Below are 22068 nucleotides of genomic sequence, written 5' to 3'. Positions count from 1 at the left end.
TGAACTAATTCTTCATTAAATTTGAGAATTTTTCAAATATGCCCACTGCACCTACCAATTCAGTTTTTATTTTGGACACCAGCAAGTAATTGTTTGCCTAACTGTGTAAATGTAAGGATAGGTGGCTTGATCCCATATTCCTTATCTTTATAGACTTAGGCTACTTCTGACACTCTCCTTTAAGATCCAGCCCATCATATATTGATCTTCTGATACCACTTATCTTTCTGGAGACATGACTGAATTTTGCTTGTAGACAACAGTTTGTGTTAGAGCCTTTCAACCCATCAAAAATCTTCTTCAAATGTGAATTTAATTCATTATGTCACTTGTTAGACATTAAAGAATATTTCTATTCAACTTTTTAGATTATAAGGAGACTTGGAATATTTCTGCTTTGTATTTAACAAAATAATTATTTCTGAAAACATTGCCTAATGCTGAAACTGCTTCTAAAGTAACAGGCGTTTTTTCCTCCCCACTTCGTACTTCCCCTTTTGCAGAAGCGCTTCTGGTGTCTTAGTTTGGAAACTAAGTTTCTTTAAGTTTATGTGCTACTAGACAGCGTTCTTAGGGAGTCAATTCCCGAAGAAACTGAGAGATCCAAAATATAGTCCTTGCACTCTTGTTCATCAGTTAATCCTAACTTCAGATACACAGTTAACGTAGCTACATCTGCAACCTGTACCTCAGAAACATAGTGGAAATAACAATATCTGTCTAGAATTTAAAAAACAACAAAAAAGGCAAAATCAAGAAGCTTTATACTTCCCTTTTTCCTTCTTATGCCTATTTAAAAGAGTAAATTGAGATATATTCCAAACTATTCAGTTTTAAAGATGCAAAAGACTTTGTGTTATATTTATTATTAGCAATAATAAAAATATTATTAAAAAAAACCCCAAACAATATTTAATCCCCATCAATCTTTTTCAAGCACCTGTGTAGACCTTTTCTGTTTAAACAAAGGTCAATGAAAAAAGTAATCCACTCCTCCTTCTAACACAATGGGAGCTGGCGCTCTCTGACATTTTGAAGCTGAGATTTTCAGAAATTATTAGGAGGCTGGAATTACTTGAAAGTAATAGAAGTTGTTCTTCTAATTCTCCTAGCTGTCTTTGCAAATACTATGTGAGTCTCACTGAAGTGCAAATGTTGCTGGAAATCAAAGGACAACCAACCTGTTTGTCATGTAGTAATGGGTAAAAAAGAATCTTTAGCCAAGAATAGAAATAACACCCCTCTGGAGATTTTCAAGCTCCATAGTAGAAGTCAAGGTGACAGTTCTGAATTAATTTTATATGAGTAGTCTCTGACCAAATATATTACTTATTAAAGTGCCCATGAGTTTAGATTGTTGTATATATACAGATGGTAGATACAAAGAGAGGAAAAGATTAATACAAGAACAGCAGATAATGTTTAGACTTACCCTTGATATCATCCTTCTCACAATAACAGTTCTGTCTTGGGAAGCAGTAACAAATGCCATGTCCTGACCTAATTCCAAGATTTCCAAAGCCTTTCCCATGACCACCAATAATGTTTCCACCTAATCAAATACAGACAGAAGCGAAGATTCTCACATGTAGTTAAAGGAAAAAAAAATAAAGCTAAAAGTGTTCCATCTGAAATTTGACAGGGCAGGACAATGCAGCAATAATGACAGGGATTCATGAGAATTAGGGAAGAGTCTAAATTCTGAAATTTCTGAGATCCTGAAATAAGGAGATCCTGGACTTCTTAAAAATTAGCCTTGATTAACAGTTATTCCCATTATAGAAGACTCTGGATTAAAATTAATCTTTAATAAAAATATAGTGGTTCTTTTTGCATTGCACAGTTGGGATGCTTTCCTAATTTCATGTATCCCTTAAAACCTTACATAGAATTCCATTATTTAATGCAAACATCTACCACAAACTATTGATGTTGTGACTCAGTTACCTCATACAGCATTACAGTTCTGTATCAGTGAGGTCTTCTTACATTTTAAAATTCTCCCTAAAATATCTTCTCTAGTCTACTTATTTCAGTCTCTCTCTACCATTGCCTTATGTATTTTTTTTATGCATGAGATGATGCACAGTCCAGTGGTAGAGACCAGTGGTCTACAGATTGAGTTCTATTCCTGGTTCTGATGCCAACTTCCTTTTACCTTGGAAAAGTCAGCATGCTGTTCTAGAAATCATTTGTTCCGTTGTCAAATGGAGACAACAATACTTAATCACATCTGTAAAATGCCATGGGATAGCCTAGTGAAAGCACTAAGAGTAAGTGCCAAGTGTTAAGTGATAAAAAAATGAATTCTTTAACACGCACTGTTTAATATTAGGAAAAAAGTGCAGCAACTCAGACAGAACTACTCTTGATTTCAAGTAGGCGTTCTTCATGCAGAGTAACTGCAACTGTATTTCCAAGTAAATAACTTTTTTTCTGCATATTATAGAAACAACCATTAATTGTAACATTTTTCATCTATAAACTGTCTTTAATCACAAACAGCATTGTATAGACAGAAACCAATCAATTTATGCAAATTTAGCTGCCTTTCAGAAGAATCACCTGAACCATAAAGGGATTCAAAAGATGAACAAGTTTTTTTAATACAGTCTTTTAATTTCAACTAATATTCCTCCGTCCCATCTAAGTCAATAGTGGAGTGAGTGAATGTTTCTTTACATTTCTTTGGATGTGTAATACAAATTGAGGAAAAGGATATTTTTTGGCAACATAAAGGCAAACATCCTTTTTTAGAAGAAGTGAAACAAGGACGTAAGATTTTGACCATCTTCCTAGAGAGGCCACACCTACTAAATTGTATGCAACTCAGCTGGTTAATTTTGGAAGGGACTGCGCTGAGTCACTGTTCTTAATGCTGACACTTGTTTGAGTGTTCCCAAAATTTCTTGATTATCCCCCCACCAGCCAATTTTCTCTATTATGAAGAGGTAATGAAATAAAGTTTCCATTAGCTCCAGAAAAAATCATATGTATTTATCTATATCTGCCTATGGTTGAGGACCTGGAAGAAGGGGGAAGCAGGGAATGAGTAGATTGTATCTAAACTTTTCTTGAGTGAGGGATTTGAAGACAAAGGGGTTTTACACAGCAGGGAAACGAGGAGAACATTTTCACTGCAGGTGTACACTGGAAACGTGGAGCTTCCTATACGAATTGCAGAGACCCCAAACCATATTTTTCACCAACGCATTGCGGGTAGGAAAGTTGCAAGAGCTATCAATATTGTTTTTATTTGTGTGGTGTGTCACCTGCTCCTGTTTTAAATCATCAGCTGTTTCCATTGCCCTGTGGTGGGAAAGAACTTTCCCTGCTTTCCTGGAAGCAGGAAAAAACATGGCCCTATCCCACACCACAATTCAGAAAGTAAAACCACTGGTTGTTGGACAAAACCAAAGATGATGTCTGATTGCTTCTGAAAACAAAGACATACAAAGCAAGATAGAAGCCCAAGCACTGTGGTTTTTTTTCCATTATCAGAAAAAAAGACAAAGTTCAGAGGAACCTACAAAGATCAGTCATTTACAAATGTTTAGCCAGATTCACACACTGCAACCAGCTCTGAAGCAGTTACTTAGTACAAGAAAGTCTCCTGCTTAGAAGCAATTAGGTTGCCTCTATTCGATAGGCACAGCCACGGCACCAGTTGTTTCAGCTGAGTGCCCTTGAATGTAATATTCATAGTGTTAGTGTGAGAAAGCAATTTTTGGACTCAAGTACATAGCCATCATAATGATAGATGAACTATAAAAATAAGTGTTTTAGCAACTTTCTGTACTTAAAGAATATCCTTGATCTTAGAGGATCTGTGGCTTTCTAATTATTGCTTGCCACTCCCAAAGCAATGTTCTCTGCCAGTAGAAGCTGATATAACAGTAATCCTGTACATCTGAGCTCCCAAAACACACTAATTTCTTTTTCTGTCAATATACTGCGTTTGGGCACCAGCCCAGGTTCTGAATTGCATCCAATCACATATAAAATTATCCAAGTTGGGCACTAAAAAGGCATACATAACATCCTGAGAGCTTGCCTTACCTGCCTGCTTCTATTATCTAATACGACAGTATTTCTTTCAGGCTTCTGTTGAGTAAAACATCTGATGGTGCATATGTTGCACGTTACATGTTTTAGCATTGCAGCCTCTGACACAAACACTTCCACTTTTTGAATGACAACTGTTTCTGGTTATTACCAATAAAGAATTCTTTTCAGATGATTAGAGAAGTTACTTGCATTCACTTCAAGCATTTCTGCCACTTTGAGGATTTGTTTTATTCACTCTAATGAAATAATTATCTTTGTAATAAAAGTAATTTACAATACACAATCATGTTCTTGCATGTAAGAAACACAAAGAGGCCCCTTTATTAATTCATTTTATAGAAGAACATGAGTCCTGGCCTGTAAGAAAATGCTAATTCCTCTATGACTCCATTTTAAAACGTAAATTTGGAGTATAAAATGTCAGAGCCAGAAGAATTATTCAGGAAACATCTATGTCTTTATTCTTGAATTAGATACTGATAGATAAAAAATCCACTTAAAAATTGTCATCTCACGGAAGACTCAAATTACTCAAGTGCAATACACTGTTTTTCTAATCTTTGTATCTTCGGCGTGATTTGTGAACTTGCAGGTATATGAATAAAATGTAGGCAGATGTGTTCAAACAAAAACACAAATGCATTTCAATTCTTCCTTCATAAATGCTGTGTATGTGAATCTCTGCATGTATGTTCAAATAGATAAGGCATTCGATCATTTTGATGGTCACCTGTCAAATAAGGCCAAGTGCATTTCCCCAGATTATTCTCTGTAAGCACACTTACTTTAAATTGAAATTAGTTTTTTCTTACTTATTTAAACTGGAGTTCAAATAGGCATGGTTTCTATCATATTGTGATAAAGTTTAGGAATAGGGCATTAACTTGCCTGAAACCTATACTTGTTTCAGCAAATACCTCCACTAAAAAACACTACCTGTGAATTAACATGGGGAGCACAATAGGAATTGCTGAGAAAACTTTATCTTTCTGTCACTATCAGTCAATAGGTGTTGTTTGACTAGCTTAAAAAAGAACGAGATTAGTTCCTGTGACCTTAACTCTCATGTATGATTCAAATGCCGGTATGATAACGCAGAGATGGTAAATATGTTGAGCTTGAAAGGTATCTGGGATCAAGAAAGTGGAACAGCAATCAGCAGTGACACAGAAAAGCCCATCCTAAAACATTTCCATACTTGTGCAGTCCTGGGGGCACACAGACGGATCTTTGCTCTCAATCACATCACAAGTGCCATCCGGACAAGTCTTGATACTCGGGGTGCACGTGGAGTAGTTTGTGGTGATCCCTGCGAACGCAGAAACAGACAGCTGCACAGACACCATGAGACTTTGAAGGAAAGCTGATTGCATCTTAGTGCATGTTGACACATTGAAGAAAAGGTCACTTTTTAAAATAAACACTTATAATATCTATAAACACCATCTGCTGAACTAACAGGCAAGACAACAGCTAAAAGCAGCTGGAAGGAATATATTTTTCACTACATTCTCTGCTCTGTGCCTTTGACAGCTCTTTGGGTATGTCACTTGCAGTTACAGTGAGTATTACTTAAAAAAAGAGCTAGGTGACCATTTTGAGTCTGAAGAGTGGTTTTCACAAATAAGGATGTCTCTACACAATTTCACACATATTTGAATATGAAGTTCATATTCTCTTCAAGTAGAAGGGATAAAGCATCAACATGAAGCATTGTTCTGGAAGTGTCAAAAGTACTGTCACCTGTCAGATCTCTGCTACAAACCACAAAGAATAGAGACAACAGAGACCCTGCTTTTGTGCTCCCTGTCTCTCTGCTGGGGGATACCTGCTCAGAGGCACATTGGTGTGTTCCAGACTGAGTTCATGATCGCAGAAGATTATCTTGTAAACTGTAAGTCACCTGCTCCAGTTACACTGGTGCAAACCCAATTCAGTACCTTGCATTTTATATATTGTGTTCCACTTCACCAGGGAAAAGATCAAGAATGACCATTCCAACTTAACAGCATTTTCCTTCCTAGTGCATGTTTTATTCAGGTGTTATGATTAATTTTTTTTAGCCACAGCTTCTATGCAGGTTATAATACCACGTTGTCAGGTTATATCTATGGAAGTCAAATGCACTATTATGACTAAACAGAAGCTTGATTTCACACAACAGAAAGGTACCTTTGCCACTCCCCTGTCTCCACTGGCATCTTCCTGTTAGCACTCCCAGGCCACCACACTCTTCACATTCAGCACGGTGCTTACTCACAGCACAGGAGTCAGGGCAGTCCACCTCGTTTTTTAAAACTGTTGGGAAGAGTGTTTGCTGTCAGTTCAGGACAAGGGGGATGAATACACAAGCAAGTCAGCTCAAATCAGAAGGAAGATCTTAGGGGTAAATAGGAAGGAAAGAAAGATGAAGAAAGGAGTGTAAGACTGCACACTGACTGACCCAACTAACAGTAAACTTCAATAACAAAGAAAAGTCCAGATGTTTGTCTTTTGTGAAATAAAAGATAAACATGATGGCATGGTTATGTTTGCCTGATAGCACACTGTCAATGCCTAGAACTGTAGAAATGTGCTAACAGAAAAATGGGGACACTAAGCACTTACAAACTTTTACATTTACAATACAAAACTTTCCATTAAGGGCAAACAGCACTTGGTTGATACAGTAGTAGCCCAAAGAGCAACAGGTAGAAATGTATGGTTTCAGACAGCACAAGGCTCTTGCAAAAATTAAAGTCCTAGTTTTTTCTTCCTCCACAATCTGTTCATTTTTGGCATAGGAGTTGTGATATGATACAAGGGAACAGAGGCAATTGCCAGATGGAATTGTAAGGTTCTGCACAAAGTCTGATATGGTTTGGAAAGAAATTATTACATTTCCAGTGTAATCCTCCTCTGCTGTGGCTGTTGTAGAATATTTCTGCCCTTATGAACTTTTTGGTGAAGTCACTGCAATTGCTACATGAGTGTTAAACAAATTATTTTTTTTGGAAAAAATTTGAGAGAAGAGTGATGATTGAATAATTACACCAGAGATTTATGGGTTCACATATATACAGATACACTTCTTTTTTTCTTCCATAGGAATATGTGAAGTACAAAATAAAGGTCACACAGATACACAAAAAAAAAATATTCTTCTAAAGCAAATGTCATTATGAACATTAGGAATTGCACATGATACACCATCTTTCTGTGCATTAGTTCTACAAAGAAATATCTGCTACAGGCAGGTCTGAATCAGAACTCAAACTGCAAACTTTGCGATCTGTACCTTGTAGCTCAGGCTTATTTTCACTGTTACTGCCATCAGTTTATAGATACCCTACAAACGCACCATCTAATACCAGTAACACTTGTAAATAAGTAAATAACTCTAATTGACTCAGGTACTTACGAGTTCCTTCCAATACAATCGTGAGGAGGGTTTTGGTATGTTTCCTGCTCTGCTTGTCTAGAGCTTGAATAGTGTATTGTATTTCCTTGCATTCCGGTCTGCGCAGCACAGAGGAATCATTCACATAAAGACTTCCATATTTGTCTTCTCGGCCTTGAAGTACACTCACAGCATAGCAGCTTACGTTGGGGGACAGTAACTTGTAGGTGATGTTCACACCACGGAATTTCATACAGTTTTCAATGCAGATTTTTCCTATCTAGGCTCAAACACCAACAAATAAATCACAGACAACAGAAACAAAACTATACATTAACAATATTCTGTGCTTCCCAAAAATATCTGGGAGAAAATTGAGCATATTATACCTTGCAGAGTTCAGCATTTATCTTGGGTTTACAGATTTGATATTTTACTAACAATGCAGTACATGAATGCTTCAAATGTAACATATTCTCAGTAAAAATGAGAGGTAAAGCACTACCGTTGTCTTCAGGCTAACGCTGGAAATACAAAAAGCCTTGACCCAGTGATATTTGGTGCCTACTGTTGACAGTCAGCAGCGTTCACTGAGAACAAGACCCTGTGATTTGGCAAAGTCTGGGTTCAGTCCCTGCTCTGTCCCAGACTCTTTTCAAATAAGATGTAAATAGAAATTGCTAATACATCATTTTCTTAACATTACAGTCAAAAAGTTTCTGGCCAGCAGAGTTCTCTGAAAGCCTTAAAAGGGGTAAGAACCTCATTGTTTCCCATGTGCAATTTTAAAAACATTTTCATCTAAAAATGAAAATATGATGATTTGCCACCTCTGAACTTCTGCCTGCCAGGATATCTATGCTAGAGCACTCTTCTGTCTGAAAGAATTTATCTAAGCACAGGAATGTAAAGCACCGTCTCCTGTCCAGCTCCTATAGGAAATGATCCAAAGCTCACTTTGGTTTTTCCATTTACAAGAGTGGGATTCGGATCAGGTCCAGAGGCATTGGCTTTCCTTGCAGGAAAAACCACAATATGAAAGATGGGGTGTTACTGGAGGGAACGTGGTGATGGATTATTTTCAAATGCTGCAGTTAAGATGTGTTTTCAAGTAACAACACTGCTGGTAAAAGCATATCTGTACATCTTGGGTTTAGCATTCTTATTAAAGAATGTAAAATAAAAACCAAAAGTTTTTTTGTACCAATACCTCTTCCTATGAACCTGGACTATTTAAAGTCAGAGAGGAAGCTTTTGCAGTCCTAGAAGCATATTTGAACATATTTTGTCACAGTATAGTCCCACTTCATCTAACTTGTTCCCATTCACATTACTGACTGGTCACTTGGCACCATTTGCTGGGTTTTTTGTTGGTTTTTGTTTGAGGGGGTTTTTTTTTGGTGGCAGGATAACATACAAAGACTATTAAAGCTATCAGAAGCTAGGCCATTTCTCTTCCACACTGTCTCCTCTCCAGAGCAAGCTGGGACTGGCAGGAAGAAAAAGAAGTAAAAAAAAAAGATTTCATCTGTTCATAAACTGTCTAGATACAAGGTCTAGACAGGCCCCTTCCAGAACCATGTCATCTTAACTTTGGTGCTGCGTTGCAACTGGCAGTGTTTTGCAACTGCTTAGATGGTGTTTCTTTGAGGCAGTAGGAGAACTGGCATTAATCTTTATATAGACTAAACTGTCCTTTCTGCCTACTCTGACATAACTGCTTTTTCCAGGCACCTTTTTGATCAACAGAAATTTCCTGCAAAGGGGATGGAGAAGACCCCATACATTTGGCGTCTGTGGAAAGCAGATTACCCTTAGAGTATCACACGGGCCAGTTTTGCTTTCTCTGTGTAATCTGAGAAGCTAAAAATGCCTGCCTCAAGAAGTTTCTACAAGAAAGATGGGCTTTCTCTTTTTGCCTGATTCCACTAGGTAAAGCCCAAGCTTGTAACTCTGCCCTGCACCACAGGTATTAGAGTCAGCAGAGCTCTCCGATGCAGCAGAGCACAGCCCCAGGGGAAGGAGGTTCAAGCAGCCAGTTCCTCTTTCTCATGAGGGTGAAAAAGAGCCTGATAATCAGGATTAACATGAGCATACAGTGGAGGAACCTACAAAGGAACATTTTGCAAGACACACAATAGTTAACAGAGAAATACCATTATCAGAAATAGGAATAGAAAAATCCATCTTTTGAGCTCCAGAGTTTATAAAGTCCACTTCACTGAATTCCAGGGACATTTGGACATATAACCTCTCTAAAATAATCTCATACGATGTTATTCATCATTTGTCTCAGTAAATGTCAATAGAGCTTTAAGGCGTTTGGTAAGTTAAATGCCACTGGGCAAGCCTGTACCGTCAGGCCACGCTTCTGTTATTCAATTCATCTAGCTGCTCAAACAGACAAATGGCATCAGTCCAGCAGTTAATAATTTCTTCACACTCTTGTGTTTTCCTTAGGGCAAGAGACAGTTCAGCCTTCATATTGATTTGGCCCAGTACTTTTCCTCACTGCTCTGGCACATCACACCTACTTATGCAGATTACTTTAATAATGTGAAGTGCTGGTGACTAAGCTTCTCCCATTGACTTGTGCTCCAACCTGAGCACACTCTAAATTCAAACCATGCCTCAGGAGTAAGTGGATGACACTAACTGATTGAGACCATCTCCAGAGCCAGGATGAGTTTTGCATTTTGCTGATCAAGAATCAGAACAACATGTCTTTGTGAATTTGTGTTTAGGCAGCACAAAGAGTGATCTTTTCCCACAGACTTGGAGTCCTTCTTGCCAGAAGTTTTCCCTGCTACTACTGCCACCCAGAGAAACTGCACAGTTAGTGGGAAGCACTATTGTTTCCAGAAACCCTAAAATTCCCTTTCAGATGTTTGACGGTCCTGACAACATGCAAAACCAGCAGCTTTGAAAGTTAACTTTTTTTTTTTTTTTGGTTTTGCATTATGGAAATAGAAAACTATATGCTCACAGACTTCAAACAAATGTGCTCAGGCAATCTAGGGTATGCACAGATAAACATGGTTCAACTAAATTTAATTTGGAATTAACTCACTCATAAGATTGTTGTATGCATACACCGATATGTAAATTCTGTGTATACATGTATACATAAATATACACACACATGTGCACACATAAAAATTGATTCACATATATTCATACACACCTTAAAGTTAAGTTTGCACACTTTTTAAAATTACAGTCATGTTGTGACATACATACAGTTGGGCCCCATGTCTAGATGCTAAGAGCTAGACTATGAGTAGCTTACACTGCTATGCTATTATTTTTTTTAGGGGGAAACCCACTGATTTCACCCTATCTCCAGGCAAGAGTTTTTTACACCACTCAGAATAAAGCTTTCACAAACTGGTGCTACAAAAAACCCAAACATAACATCAAAAATATCTGCACAAAAGGCACAGAATATGCTCTGAAGTTTCTAATAAACAGTTAATTTAAAAGTTGCAGCTGCAAGCCATCCCAAAATGTCAAAGAAGTAGCTGTTTGTAGGGAGCCTGCTGTGTCAGCACACTTGGTATCTTTTCATATTTAGGATATTCGTTGCAGACTGCAGGTAAAATGTCCCTTGACTAAGCAGTAGCATATTTATTGTTCATGTAGGGCCTGTTCTGTACACCAAAGAGCTATCAGGCCACAGTGCATTTCATCAGATGAAATGTAAGAACACGCAATGTATCTGACTTTTCTTTTTCTTTCTTTCTACAATTAGCCAGAGGCTTAAAGATTAATAAAACGGAATTCTTCCTTAGAAGTCTTCTAATGAATTGGTTTTCTCTGCAATTGGGATGATAACATTTTAGTCTCAATCCTCATCTCTGCTACAAACACAACGGCAGTTTTATAGCTTTATTTAGTTATGAGATATACCTTCCAGCAGCTCCCCGAAAATGGCTCATCACTGATGTTTTTAATACTCCCTTTCATAACATTAATTATATTGAATTAGTTCCTTATTAATGTACATGTTCCATAGGAATTACATTGTAATTTTCACCTGATCAATGTCAACCTGATAGAAAGTGTTTCTGGAAGGCATTATTAATGGCAATGGTGGTGATTAAACTAAAATGAGGGTTAAATTAGGAAACACATTAATTACTAAGTAGCCATTATCTAGAAAAAAGCCATTAACATACTGGAATATGTAGAGCTGGGACTCCAATAGCTGGGAGAAATTTCTTTTTTTGCCCTTGATATTTCTCCAGTTACTGATGCCTAAGCCACTCACAGGTGCAAGTCCTTCTGTCACTATTTCTATTAATACTTCCATGTGTAGCCCCTCTTCTGTTCCTAGGTGAGGGGAGAGCTAGTGTCCAGTCTACCTGCTATCCACTGCATCCAGTAACAGGCACATTGATTTCACATTTTGCATTGATTCTACTAACCAGTTTTAACACATCTCACCCCAGTGATCTACCTACTAAGCTCTGCCTCTAACAGAGTGTGAAAGTATAATTAAACACAGTTCTTACTTGTGCAAAACGTTCAGCATTTCTGTTCACTGTAAACTGGTAAGTCATATTTGGAAACTGAATGCTAACAGGGAGGATGGAGACGTTGAAATGAAGCATCACTGATCTTTCTGGGCCATGAAATTCTGTGTCATTCACCAAAACATCCAACTGGAAGGAACGATGCTCTGTGACTGAAATACTTTTATTCAGCACCAGTTCTGCAAAGGAAAAGATTAGTCTATTACTGACCTACATTATCTGCAAAGTTATATTTTCATACTACAATCCCAACAAAATTATACATAACAAAATTAAAAATATCAAAGTTATTCCTAACAGGAAACAGAACGTGAGTTAAATATTAAAATATGCTCGTATGGAGTTATGCTCTGTGCCATTCAAGATGTTTGGAGAGGTCCTCTTCCCTTCTACCTACCATGCTGAGAACGCTACGATCAGAACCTCTTGCTTATCAGTATACACAACATCATCCTGTACACAACCAGAGATCCACAAACTGCATTTTTTCAGTACATGTTTAAAACTCAGTGTTTGCTTAACTTGAAATTTCTCAGGTTTCTTTGGCTCAGTATTTTAAAAATGCTTGGAAAAGTTTAAGAGCTTATTGGTCAATTACTAACAAAGCAAATCTTCCTTTATTTGAAGAAAGAGACCTTACTGTACTCATGTTGAGTTCCCCTCACTTGGCTGCCATTTGGGCTGAAGTGGATTTCGTCAAAGATGTGCTCTACCCGAAATGTTTCACTTATCCAAGGATCATCAGTAACGATGGTTCCTGTGTATTTCTTTCTGCTGCTTTCAAGGGGATAAATAGGTGTGGTATCTGCATCATATACAGTTAGTGTTGCAAGAACAGTTCCCTAGAAGGAAAAAATAAATAACATGGCTGGATGATCTTGAAGCTTTCCTCCCCTCTTATGTCTTTGGGAGATTGAAATATTGGTCAAATAAAACTTTACAACTTTCACTCGAGTCCACTTTCATGCAAATTCATTTCAAGCTTCAAGCTACCACTATTTCACGCCTATTTGGATCTGAGTTAGAAGCTGAAAAGAAGATGGCAGTGAAAAAGAACTTGTCATATAATAATTTGAGTCTATGTCTAAATACAATGCTAAACTTTTGAGGTAGGAAATGAGTGCACATGCACAGCTCATGGCTTTTTCTTTTTCTTTTTTTAAAGAAAATCAACGTTATTCTACAATACTACTAAAAAAGCACCTAAAAGACAAGGAGCTACATTCAGACAGGTCAAAGTTATTACCTGAAATTAAATGACAGAAGTGGCCTGGGTTAGCTGTCTTCTGCTTAATCTACTAGATTGCTGTTCTCTACCCAGACACTGAAGCCACAAGACCTTTAAATATTTTATTAGAAATTATATTGTTTCAAGTTCATTTATTTAATAGAATTAAATATGCTTTTTTTCCCCCACTGCAAAATGGCAATGAAATTCACTATGTTCTGAATGCTTTGTGGGTATGTAATTTCAAAGACAATACTTTACTTTATAAAAAAGTTTCATGAGACCTTCACTTTCTATCATCCAGAGCTAAATCAAACTCCCAGATCTAAAAAAGTTCAAAAGTAAGAAGGAATTACTTTATGATCAGGCAAATGTGACGTGTTCATAGGTGTCTTGTCACCACTTGCTCTAGTCGGGAGGTGGCAGCAAAATCCCTGTATGATTCTTTCCCTTCCAGATACAAACGTGAGCAAAATATACTTTGAAGGAAAAGAGCTGCTGTTGTGAAACAGAAGTCCTCTGATGAAAAATGCATCTCTTAGGCCCCAGAAGAAGTGCCTTCTCTATACCACTGACTTACAAAGGGTTGTTGCTCCAGTGGGAAGAGCCTAAGAGCCCACCTGTATACTTCTCTGTGGAAGCAAGGAGTGTACGTGTGCAGGGGCCACACACAAAGACACCCAGGGGTTTAGACCTCCTGAAAGATCACCTTGGCACAGTAAGGGAAAAGTGGGAGGGCATCATTAAAGCAAGATCCTGGAGCTTTCCCTTAGCAGCCTGAAATTGGAAAGTTTAACATCTTTACGGGTGCAATGTTTGTCTGCAGAAGATAACTTCTCTTCCTAACTTTCTGTTACTGGGACAGCATCCTAATAAATGTTATGAATGTAGTTCTCATATATTCTGTATATTTGCATATATGGGAGGGATATACACATACACCTGTTGTGTATCCTCAAAAACTCTCATTTTCAGTCACCTGGGGGAAGCAAGCCTGTAACAAACACAGAGCAGAGCTCAGTATGGGGAGATATCACAGTCCTAGCAATGGTCCATCCTGACCTCAGGAACTGCTAACGCTTCTTTATACTGTTAAAATCCTGACCCAAACTCTTCTTACTTTAGGGTCTGTATAAAATATCACTCAGGGGAGAGGAATTCTACAGACTTGGCGTTTTACAATCACAGCTCTGAAGAGCATGGTGTGGTCATGTGCTTGATGCTGAGACCCATCACCCAGAGTATGACATTTCCTACTCATCGTGCCTCCCACCACTGTGCTCCTACTTCAAGGACTAGATAAAGCAGAACATTACCTCTTTCCTGTTGAACTCCACAACAGCATCTGCAGTATCAGTCCCATTGGGAAGGAAGGGAGGAGAGTCATCTTCATCTAAGACATTCACCAGGAAGGGAACCTCAACCTGCATTTCCCTGAAGCCCTCTCTCACGGTACATTTGACAATCAGCTCATATCTCTCTCTCTCTTCTCGATCTAGGCGCTGCGTCACACTCACGCCGGTGGTGTTCTCATTGTATCGAAAGGGCATATGGTCAGCTGAAAAACACAGCCACAGTATAAATCAGGACAATCACCTCCCATTACAGGACTCTGATAGCTTTTGTCTTTAATACTCCTTTGTAATCCAGTAAATCCATTTGGACATCATGACTGCATGATAAAAGACAGACTCAGAAGTGAAACAGAAGGAAGCTGTGGAGCTATATTAGGGTAGGCAGAAAACATGGAATAGATAGGAAGTTCCTGCAGTTTACAACAAGCACAATTTAAAGCTCAGGATATTCCCAATCTGCTCTTAGCAGGTGCAAACTTCTAAAACCAATCTTTTTTCCTTAGGGAAGAAGACAGTCCTTCTTCCCATCCTCTTCTCTGTATATCTCAAAGGCAAAATCTTCAGGCTCAGTTCATGTTTGCAACAGAATTTCCTTTACAGGATCAATCTAGAGAATCTACTACAAAAGAGATCTTTAACAGTGCAGCTGTTTATATCTATTGCTGGTATGCGAACGGCTCAGTTCCAGTTTTACCTGCCAGCAGTTTGTAGGAAATGCTGAGATTCTGACACAGATGATGAACTGAGGGTAACTGGAGCTGATGAAATGTGCCAGGTGGTTTATTCTCTTTGATGTGAAAGGAGAGATCCATTTCTGTGAAGCAAAGCTGCCTTGCTGTCAGGGAACTGCAAGCTGGTGCAGTGGCATTGATCAAGGAGAGGAAAACCGTGGTGCGCATAGCAGAGTCACATTCCTTCTCTTGGAAAGGGTGGGATGAAAGGAAGACATACAGCATCACCTTTGACAACGGCATCCAGTTTCCTACAGCTTCAGAAAAAAATGTCAGAATAAATATTTTATAGAAGACAAGCCAACTTTCTTTTACCCATTTTGTGCTCTAGTCCATTATTCCACAAAAAACCATATAGTCCTATTATATAATAAAACAATTCCTGAATACATCATCTGCTGGTTGGAAGACTTTAAATCTTAATAAGCCCAAAGCCAAATAACTATAGGTGTTACCACCAATTTGACACTGTAGAACCCCACAGAATGATATCAGCACTCTGTCCATAAGACACTGACATAAAATAGGTCACCACCAGTAACTAGCTTTTTGACAGGACTGATTTTTGGAAGGACTAGAGCAGAGTGGAGTGGGCAGTAGGGAGAAAGAGTACACAGAATGGAAATAAATATTCAGAACAGATCCATGACAACTGCTAACTGTCATGTAAGTCACAGTGTTCTGATAATTTATACCAGTTGAGGATATACCCAAATTGTTTATGCTTAGAGGAAAAATTGCTTCATCATTTTGAAATATAAAGAGCTGGTCAAAATATAACACAAGTTAAAATGAACCTGTGGCATCTACTAATACAGCCTCAAGCCTTAATTATTTTGATTACCTTGCTTTAACTACAGACAGAATTATAACATCTCTGTAACAGATCTAATTCACTTGAAAAGATGAATTAGGTGACTTTGATCCATACGAACAAAACAAGACTCTCAAGTTCTGGATAGCTGCTCTTTCTTTGTTCAGCTACAAAGAGCTATCCCATATTCATGAACACTGAGTATCAAAAATGCAGTGAAAACGGGCAAGATATCAAGCACTCAACACTTAAAAAAATAAAGCAGTTAGTGTCTGAAGTTGAACATTTAAACATCAAGGCACCTAAGTCAAAGCGTAGAGTTGATCTATGGCTCTTACAAACTCAAGACAGTTACTACAGACTCTCTCCAACAGCAGAATTTCTGCAACTGATCACAGCGGGGTGCCATTAACTCCTCACCCATTTCCTCCTCCACCATCTAATGGTACCTAATTTCCTCATAGATCAAAATCACCCAAACCAATTTACTGCTAGAGCACAAAAAAGGGGAAAAAAACCCCTGAGATAATTAATTTCTGTAGTTCAATAGTAAGCTTCTTTAACAAAGCCAAATCTCAAGAGGGGGAGAGATGTACACTTAACCATTTCTTCCAAGAGCTGTTTGGTGTTACATGCAGATGCACTTTGTGAACTCAAGTTAACAGAGTTCAAGGACAGTTTATGTAAGAATTTGACCTAATCTAACTGCCTTGGTCTGGGCACTAAGCACCCAGCATTAACCCAGTGGAAATGGTTTCATTTGCATCAGTAGATGAAGAAACTGCAAATCTCAGTGTAAGGCTGTGACTTATACAGCTGTGAAATGCAGAAAAAAAAGATTTCAAGTAATGCAACTTTCCCAACATATTGGAGTCCACAGTGTGAGCAACTGGATCTGCCTCAGGTCGGTGCTTGCTTTGGCATATGGTTCCCTGCATGTGCTACGGGTTTCATTGGGTCTGGTTCTTCATTTTACAAGGGCAGACATATTTTTTCTGAATTTGATGCTCATATGCTGATTGAGAAATCTTGTGATCTGAATGCACTTTGCTTTGACAACAGATATTTCAACAAGAAAAACTAGTCTTCTCATACTTACACAGCATGTTAAAGTCTTCTCTATCCAGGCTTTTGCTGAGGTAGAAAAGTCCTGTTTTTTCTCTGATTTCAAACCAATTATTTTCATGGGATCTTGCTCGAGAAATTATGAGATTCTGGCACAGATGAAAGTGGGCCACTTCCCCGTGTGAATCCCTCAAGGCATGGATGCGCAGGAGCGGCGTACCTGCTGGCTGATCAATGTAGACATTCTCTGAGTACTCTTTCCTGGGGAAGTAGAGACCAAAGGCAGCTGCAAAGGAAGCCACAGAAGAGAAGAGTTGCTCTCAGTTAAATAATTTTTGCACCAGTGTTTTCTTAAGAGATGCATTTCCGAAGAACCACAGGCTCCATTCTCTAAGGATTAAAGCGGCATTAAAAAAGATGTGTAAAAAGGCAGATCCTCATCTGGTGTAAGTAAATGTAGTTTTACTGCACTCAAGCCAGGGGCATAGCCACCAACATTTTGGCCCATGGTTTATGTTCAAGTTACAACACCATCTGCTTTTTGAAAGCAAAAATGCTTTGCTGTAAACATGGCCCAGATTAAGCAGAATGCTTAATGAAGTTTTGCTTGCCAAATTTTACTTAAGTTCATACCTGGAGCTGTCAGCTGTAATTCCATTATCTCACAGATGATATTCAAAGGAGGAACAACCCTTTGTTGAAATCACACACTTTAAAAGCCTAAACACACAGTCTGTTGCAAGGAAACACAGAAATGTATCAATGGCTTGCACACTTTTCCTTGTATTACATAAAACCTCTCTTACACAGGAGTCCTTTTGTGGCTCCCTCCCGTTCTAAACAGGCCAGCATGATACTTTTGGGATAAAAAATGGGAATTGTTTAAATAAAATTGATATGACAGAAGGGAAAGCTGAGAATTGACTTGCCTGGAGCGAGGAGGGAAACGCACATTTATTTTTAATACAATAGCTGTGACTGAGCCATTGCTCTTCTCTAATTTTTTCCCTTTCTGACATCGCAGACATTTACATTTAGTAGGGCTCAACTGCCCCTTGATGCCTGTTTCTTCAGCTGATCTCATCTTACCAGGTCACTGCAATGGCTTCTCTACCTCTTTCCAATGTTTCCCATCCAATTCTCCTGCTTCCAAATACGATCACAGTGGAATGCTTGACACGCAAGGAAGGTACAAAGTGATGCTCACTGCACTCACGGCCACTGAAACACTGGAACTGTCATTCTTGTACGTCACCTGCACTGACAGTCAGTACTTTCTCCCATACAAAAAAATACTTGCATATTGCAAAATTTTGCATCATTTAATCTGATTTGATAAGGAGTAAAGCATGTAAAAGACTCACACATCTGCTGAACAAATGAAAATAATAATTTCCATATGTTACTAATACTACACTGTCTTAGCTTAAATCAAGCCAGATAGAACTGGAAACGATGCCAATACAGCAGTAAAATTAGGGATATAATGCCAAACATCTTCAAAATAGCATCAGGCTATAGCACGTATTTATTCCTTATTATTATTGGTCCATACACTGTTCTACTGAATGGAGAGAACCGCAAGCAAACTGTAAACAAGAGGCATCTAATTTCATTTGGAAATACCACAGAAACCGCTATACCTTGCAACGATTTATGACATCATCAGCATCCCTGGATGCAATTACATCCATGACATTTACAGAGGCCCATTATTTTTTCTACATATACTTTGCAATATGTGAATAAAGTGACAAAGTCAGTTTAGGCGAGGAGGTGAATTTGCTCCAAAGTAATTAATCCACAGGGGAGCCAACAATACATGGCTTTTAGAAAAGTTAACTTTTTTTTAGAAAAGCATTAACTCCTGATGTCCTCTGTCTGGAAGAAAACTATTACTTCTGATTCTGGTGCTATCACCATCCTTTTTGTATGTTAAGATTCCTGAACATTCATAATAGATGTCAAATATTTTTCCAGTCCCTCTGTCTGTCTTCTTTGAAGTGCAGGAAAACCTGGTGGATATGCACCGCTAGAAGTCCTAACGAACTGGTTCATTAACAAGAGGGATGAGGTGATATCCAAATAGCAAGCCCAGTCCCAGTGCAAGCAAATAGATTTCCTTGAGGTATTTTCTATAAAATCTTGATTCTAGAACTACAAAAACTTTCTCATGAGAAATTCAACACTGAAAATTAACTGCTCAAGGCCAAGAAATGACTTGAAACCCCCTGATGCATACAAATGAGGCTTATTTAACATTAGCTATAGGACAGAGGAATATTTACCGATTTCTTTATTTCTAAGACTGGAATAAACAGTTCTAATGTGAGCAATGCTGTGTGCTCATCACAAACGCATCACATAGTACAAGAACCAGCACTGTAGCAGACATTAAATCACCTCCAGTAAAAGGAGCATATTAGAAAGTAGAGTATATATGAACAGTATGGATGCACAAAGTGTGAAACTGGAAAGGGAAAAACAGGGTATTCTGAGTTGCAATTATTACCTTGTCTTAAACAAGTGTGTTAGTCTTTTTGCTTTGCTCTACAAACCTGCTCCCACCATGCACACTAAAGGTATACAGTTGTGTTTAACAAAGCACATGAATAATTATTACAGACATTGCCACTTAAATGTCTGAAACTTTGCATGCAACTACACCTCAGCAGAGGTCAGCATCCTGACCACTCTGTGAGTTAGTATTTATGCTGCAGACTCTGAAATTCTTTGGCATCAGTTCACAGGAGCAGTCACGTCCATCCTCAGAAAAAGGGGGAAAAAACCTGAAATACAAAAAATTTAGTTTCTCTGTAAATAATGGAAATGCAAAACAATGCTTTGCATTTTGAAAAGAGGAAGATTCATGTGCATCACTAATTAACCTGAAATGTTTTTCACAAATATAAAAGCCACTTAAAAAAAAATTAGGAAAAGCTGCTATAAAAAAATTTAGGTGGAAGCATGCTCTTATTCCCCCTGATTCAAACCTAAAAGCCAATGAAACTAAATTCTGTCCACTGGAAGTGTCAGTTTTTATTAGAGTGTACTTCTATGATGAGGACAACAACCAAGGGCAGTTCTAAGTGACACCAGTGGATATGACGTACTTTCGTGTTTGACTTAGAAAACAAATCTTACAAGTGAAGAGGCTTTACAACACTGTAGAAACTTAGATGGTAAAATTAAAAAAAAAAAAATTTGATTTAGCCATGTAACAAGATTCATCCAATGCTGCTGATCTTGAAATTACTGGGATTTTGTAAAGTGGTCTGTGTCACTCTCTAACTCCATTTCAAGCACTGAAAGAGACGACAGGTAAGCAACAGACTGCCCAGGTCACAACCACACTCTGCATATAAATCTTTGGAAGCTGATTTTGAAGGAGACCTTTGAAGTAGAAACGTAGCACCCACTTCTCTGAGCTACATTCATTCCTTTAAGCCCTAGTAAGTTAAAACCAGATTCAATAAACTTGCCATCTGGCAAGTATGCTACAGGAGGAAGAGGTTCTAATCCTGGCCACTGCTCCTTGTGTCCTTAAAAAAAAAATAATAAAAAAAAATCAATTTCCAAGGATGTGTGCAACCTTCCTATGGAAGCCAGATGGAGTTTTTATTGAATCTGCCATTTAAATAAAGAGGAATTGAGTCAGTTACACTCAGAACTGATGGTTAAAGTGCTTTTGCTTAGGAATCAAAAGCAGAGAAACATTTACGTTATAACCTTGAAATACACCACAAGAAGGTTGTGCTTTGTAACATACATGAGTAACATAAGCTGTATATTTACAGAGAGAGTTATTGGAATAGTTTGGAGCCTCTAACTTCTTTTTAGAAGACACTTCAGCTCTCCTCTATTCTCCAATTAGCTCAGAAAACACGGCAACCTCTGATGGATGAAAAATATTAAATGATAATAGCATATCAGTAACATACAGAAGAGAAAAGTGATCACGTTTAAGCGGATGTAATGCTACTGACTAATAGCTCCTACAGGAAATACATACAGTTATGACAGCAGTTTTCCAGTTCAGGGAGAGAAAGCAGATAAAATGAGAGTAGAGAAATGAGATTATTTATACTTTGAAGCCTTGATGATTGCCTTTTGAAGTAAGCCAATTTTTCACATGGCTTTTTTTCAGTTATGAATGACTAGGTAAATAATGCCTTTTTTGATACAAATTGATTTTTTGCAACAAAATTTGTTGCAGAAAACTTTACATGTTTTTAGTGCTTTCTATGCTTACCTCTATAGACTTGAGTAGCATCAGTGGACTACTCTTGATAAAAAACATTAAACCTAGCATAGCAATATTACACTCTTACCATCAACCATGATGAGGAAAAACATCATTTAACTTTTTAGTCTCAAAATGAATTGGCGTGAATTTTTTTATGAGTAAAGAGGAGGACTTCACTGTGAAAGACAGTCTCCCAAACAACATTTGGAACCATCTTAGACTTCAGAAAACATGTTTTGAAAAAAATTATCCCAGTCACAAGATTTGCTCTGGGAAAGGACATGTTTAGATAACTAGAAAACTGTCTCAGGTCCATGTGGATTGCTTGAAGAATCTCAAAACAGATAGGAGACGGTGAGAAGAAAGGACAACCAGCACACAGCAGGGCTACTGCTCAGGGGTCCACAAGGCAAAGGATCCATGTACAACACTCTCTTTTAAAGAGAAGGCAGTGCAGGTTGTAGCAGCTGGTGAACTGCTGGTCAGTGAAAAGCAGCAGCTAGCTCACTCTTGGACCTGGGGTTGAGAACCTAAGAGCTAAACCCACAGAAACAGTGAAAGCAGGGAACTGTTCAAATTCAAGGCTCTCCACGGAGCCAAACCATTTGCCTCAAGCTAAGTAAGCAGGTGTCTCATGTAGCTCATAG

General features: G+C 38.1%; 1 protein-coding gene across 1 annotated transcript in view; it reads right to left on the bottom strand.

Moving 5' to 3' along the window:
- RET (ret proto-oncogene) overlaps positions 1 to 21516 on the bottom strand; it is a 41039-nt gene extending 19523 nt beyond the window's left edge. Inside the window, exons 1-11 of the mRNA XM_010084619.1 lie at positions 21507 to 21516; positions 20595 to 20717; positions 17210 to 17461; positions 15260 to 15553; positions 14527 to 14768; positions 12623 to 12824; positions 11962 to 12161; positions 7469 to 7727; positions 6241 to 6366; positions 5267 to 5377; positions 1433 to 1552 (exon numbers count right to left, since the gene is read on the bottom strand). Of these exons, the coding sequence (XP_010082921.1) occupies positions 1433 to 1552; positions 5267 to 5377; positions 6241 to 6366; positions 7469 to 7727; positions 11962 to 12161; positions 12623 to 12824; positions 14527 to 14768; positions 15260 to 15553; positions 17210 to 17461; positions 20595 to 20717; positions 21507 to 21516 (1939 nt within the window). The remainder of the gene's footprint in view (positions 1 to 1432; positions 1553 to 5266; positions 5378 to 6240; positions 6367 to 7468; positions 7728 to 11961; positions 12162 to 12622; positions 12825 to 14526; positions 14769 to 15259; positions 15554 to 17209; positions 17462 to 20594; positions 20718 to 21506) is intronic.
- Between the last annotated feature and the right edge of the window lie 552 nt (positions 21517 to 22068).

The sequence above is a fragment of the Pterocles gutturalis genome, unplaced genomic scaffold, assembly GCF_000699245.1.
Source record: "Pterocles gutturalis isolate BGI_N339 unplaced genomic scaffold, ASM69924v1 scaffold4480, whole genome shotgun sequence".
Lineage (NCBI taxonomy): Eukaryota > Metazoa > Chordata > Aves > Pterocliformes > Pteroclidae > Pterocles > Pterocles gutturalis.
Note: the sequence above shows the minus strand (reverse complement) of the source record. Positions and strands in the feature narration are given on the sequence as shown.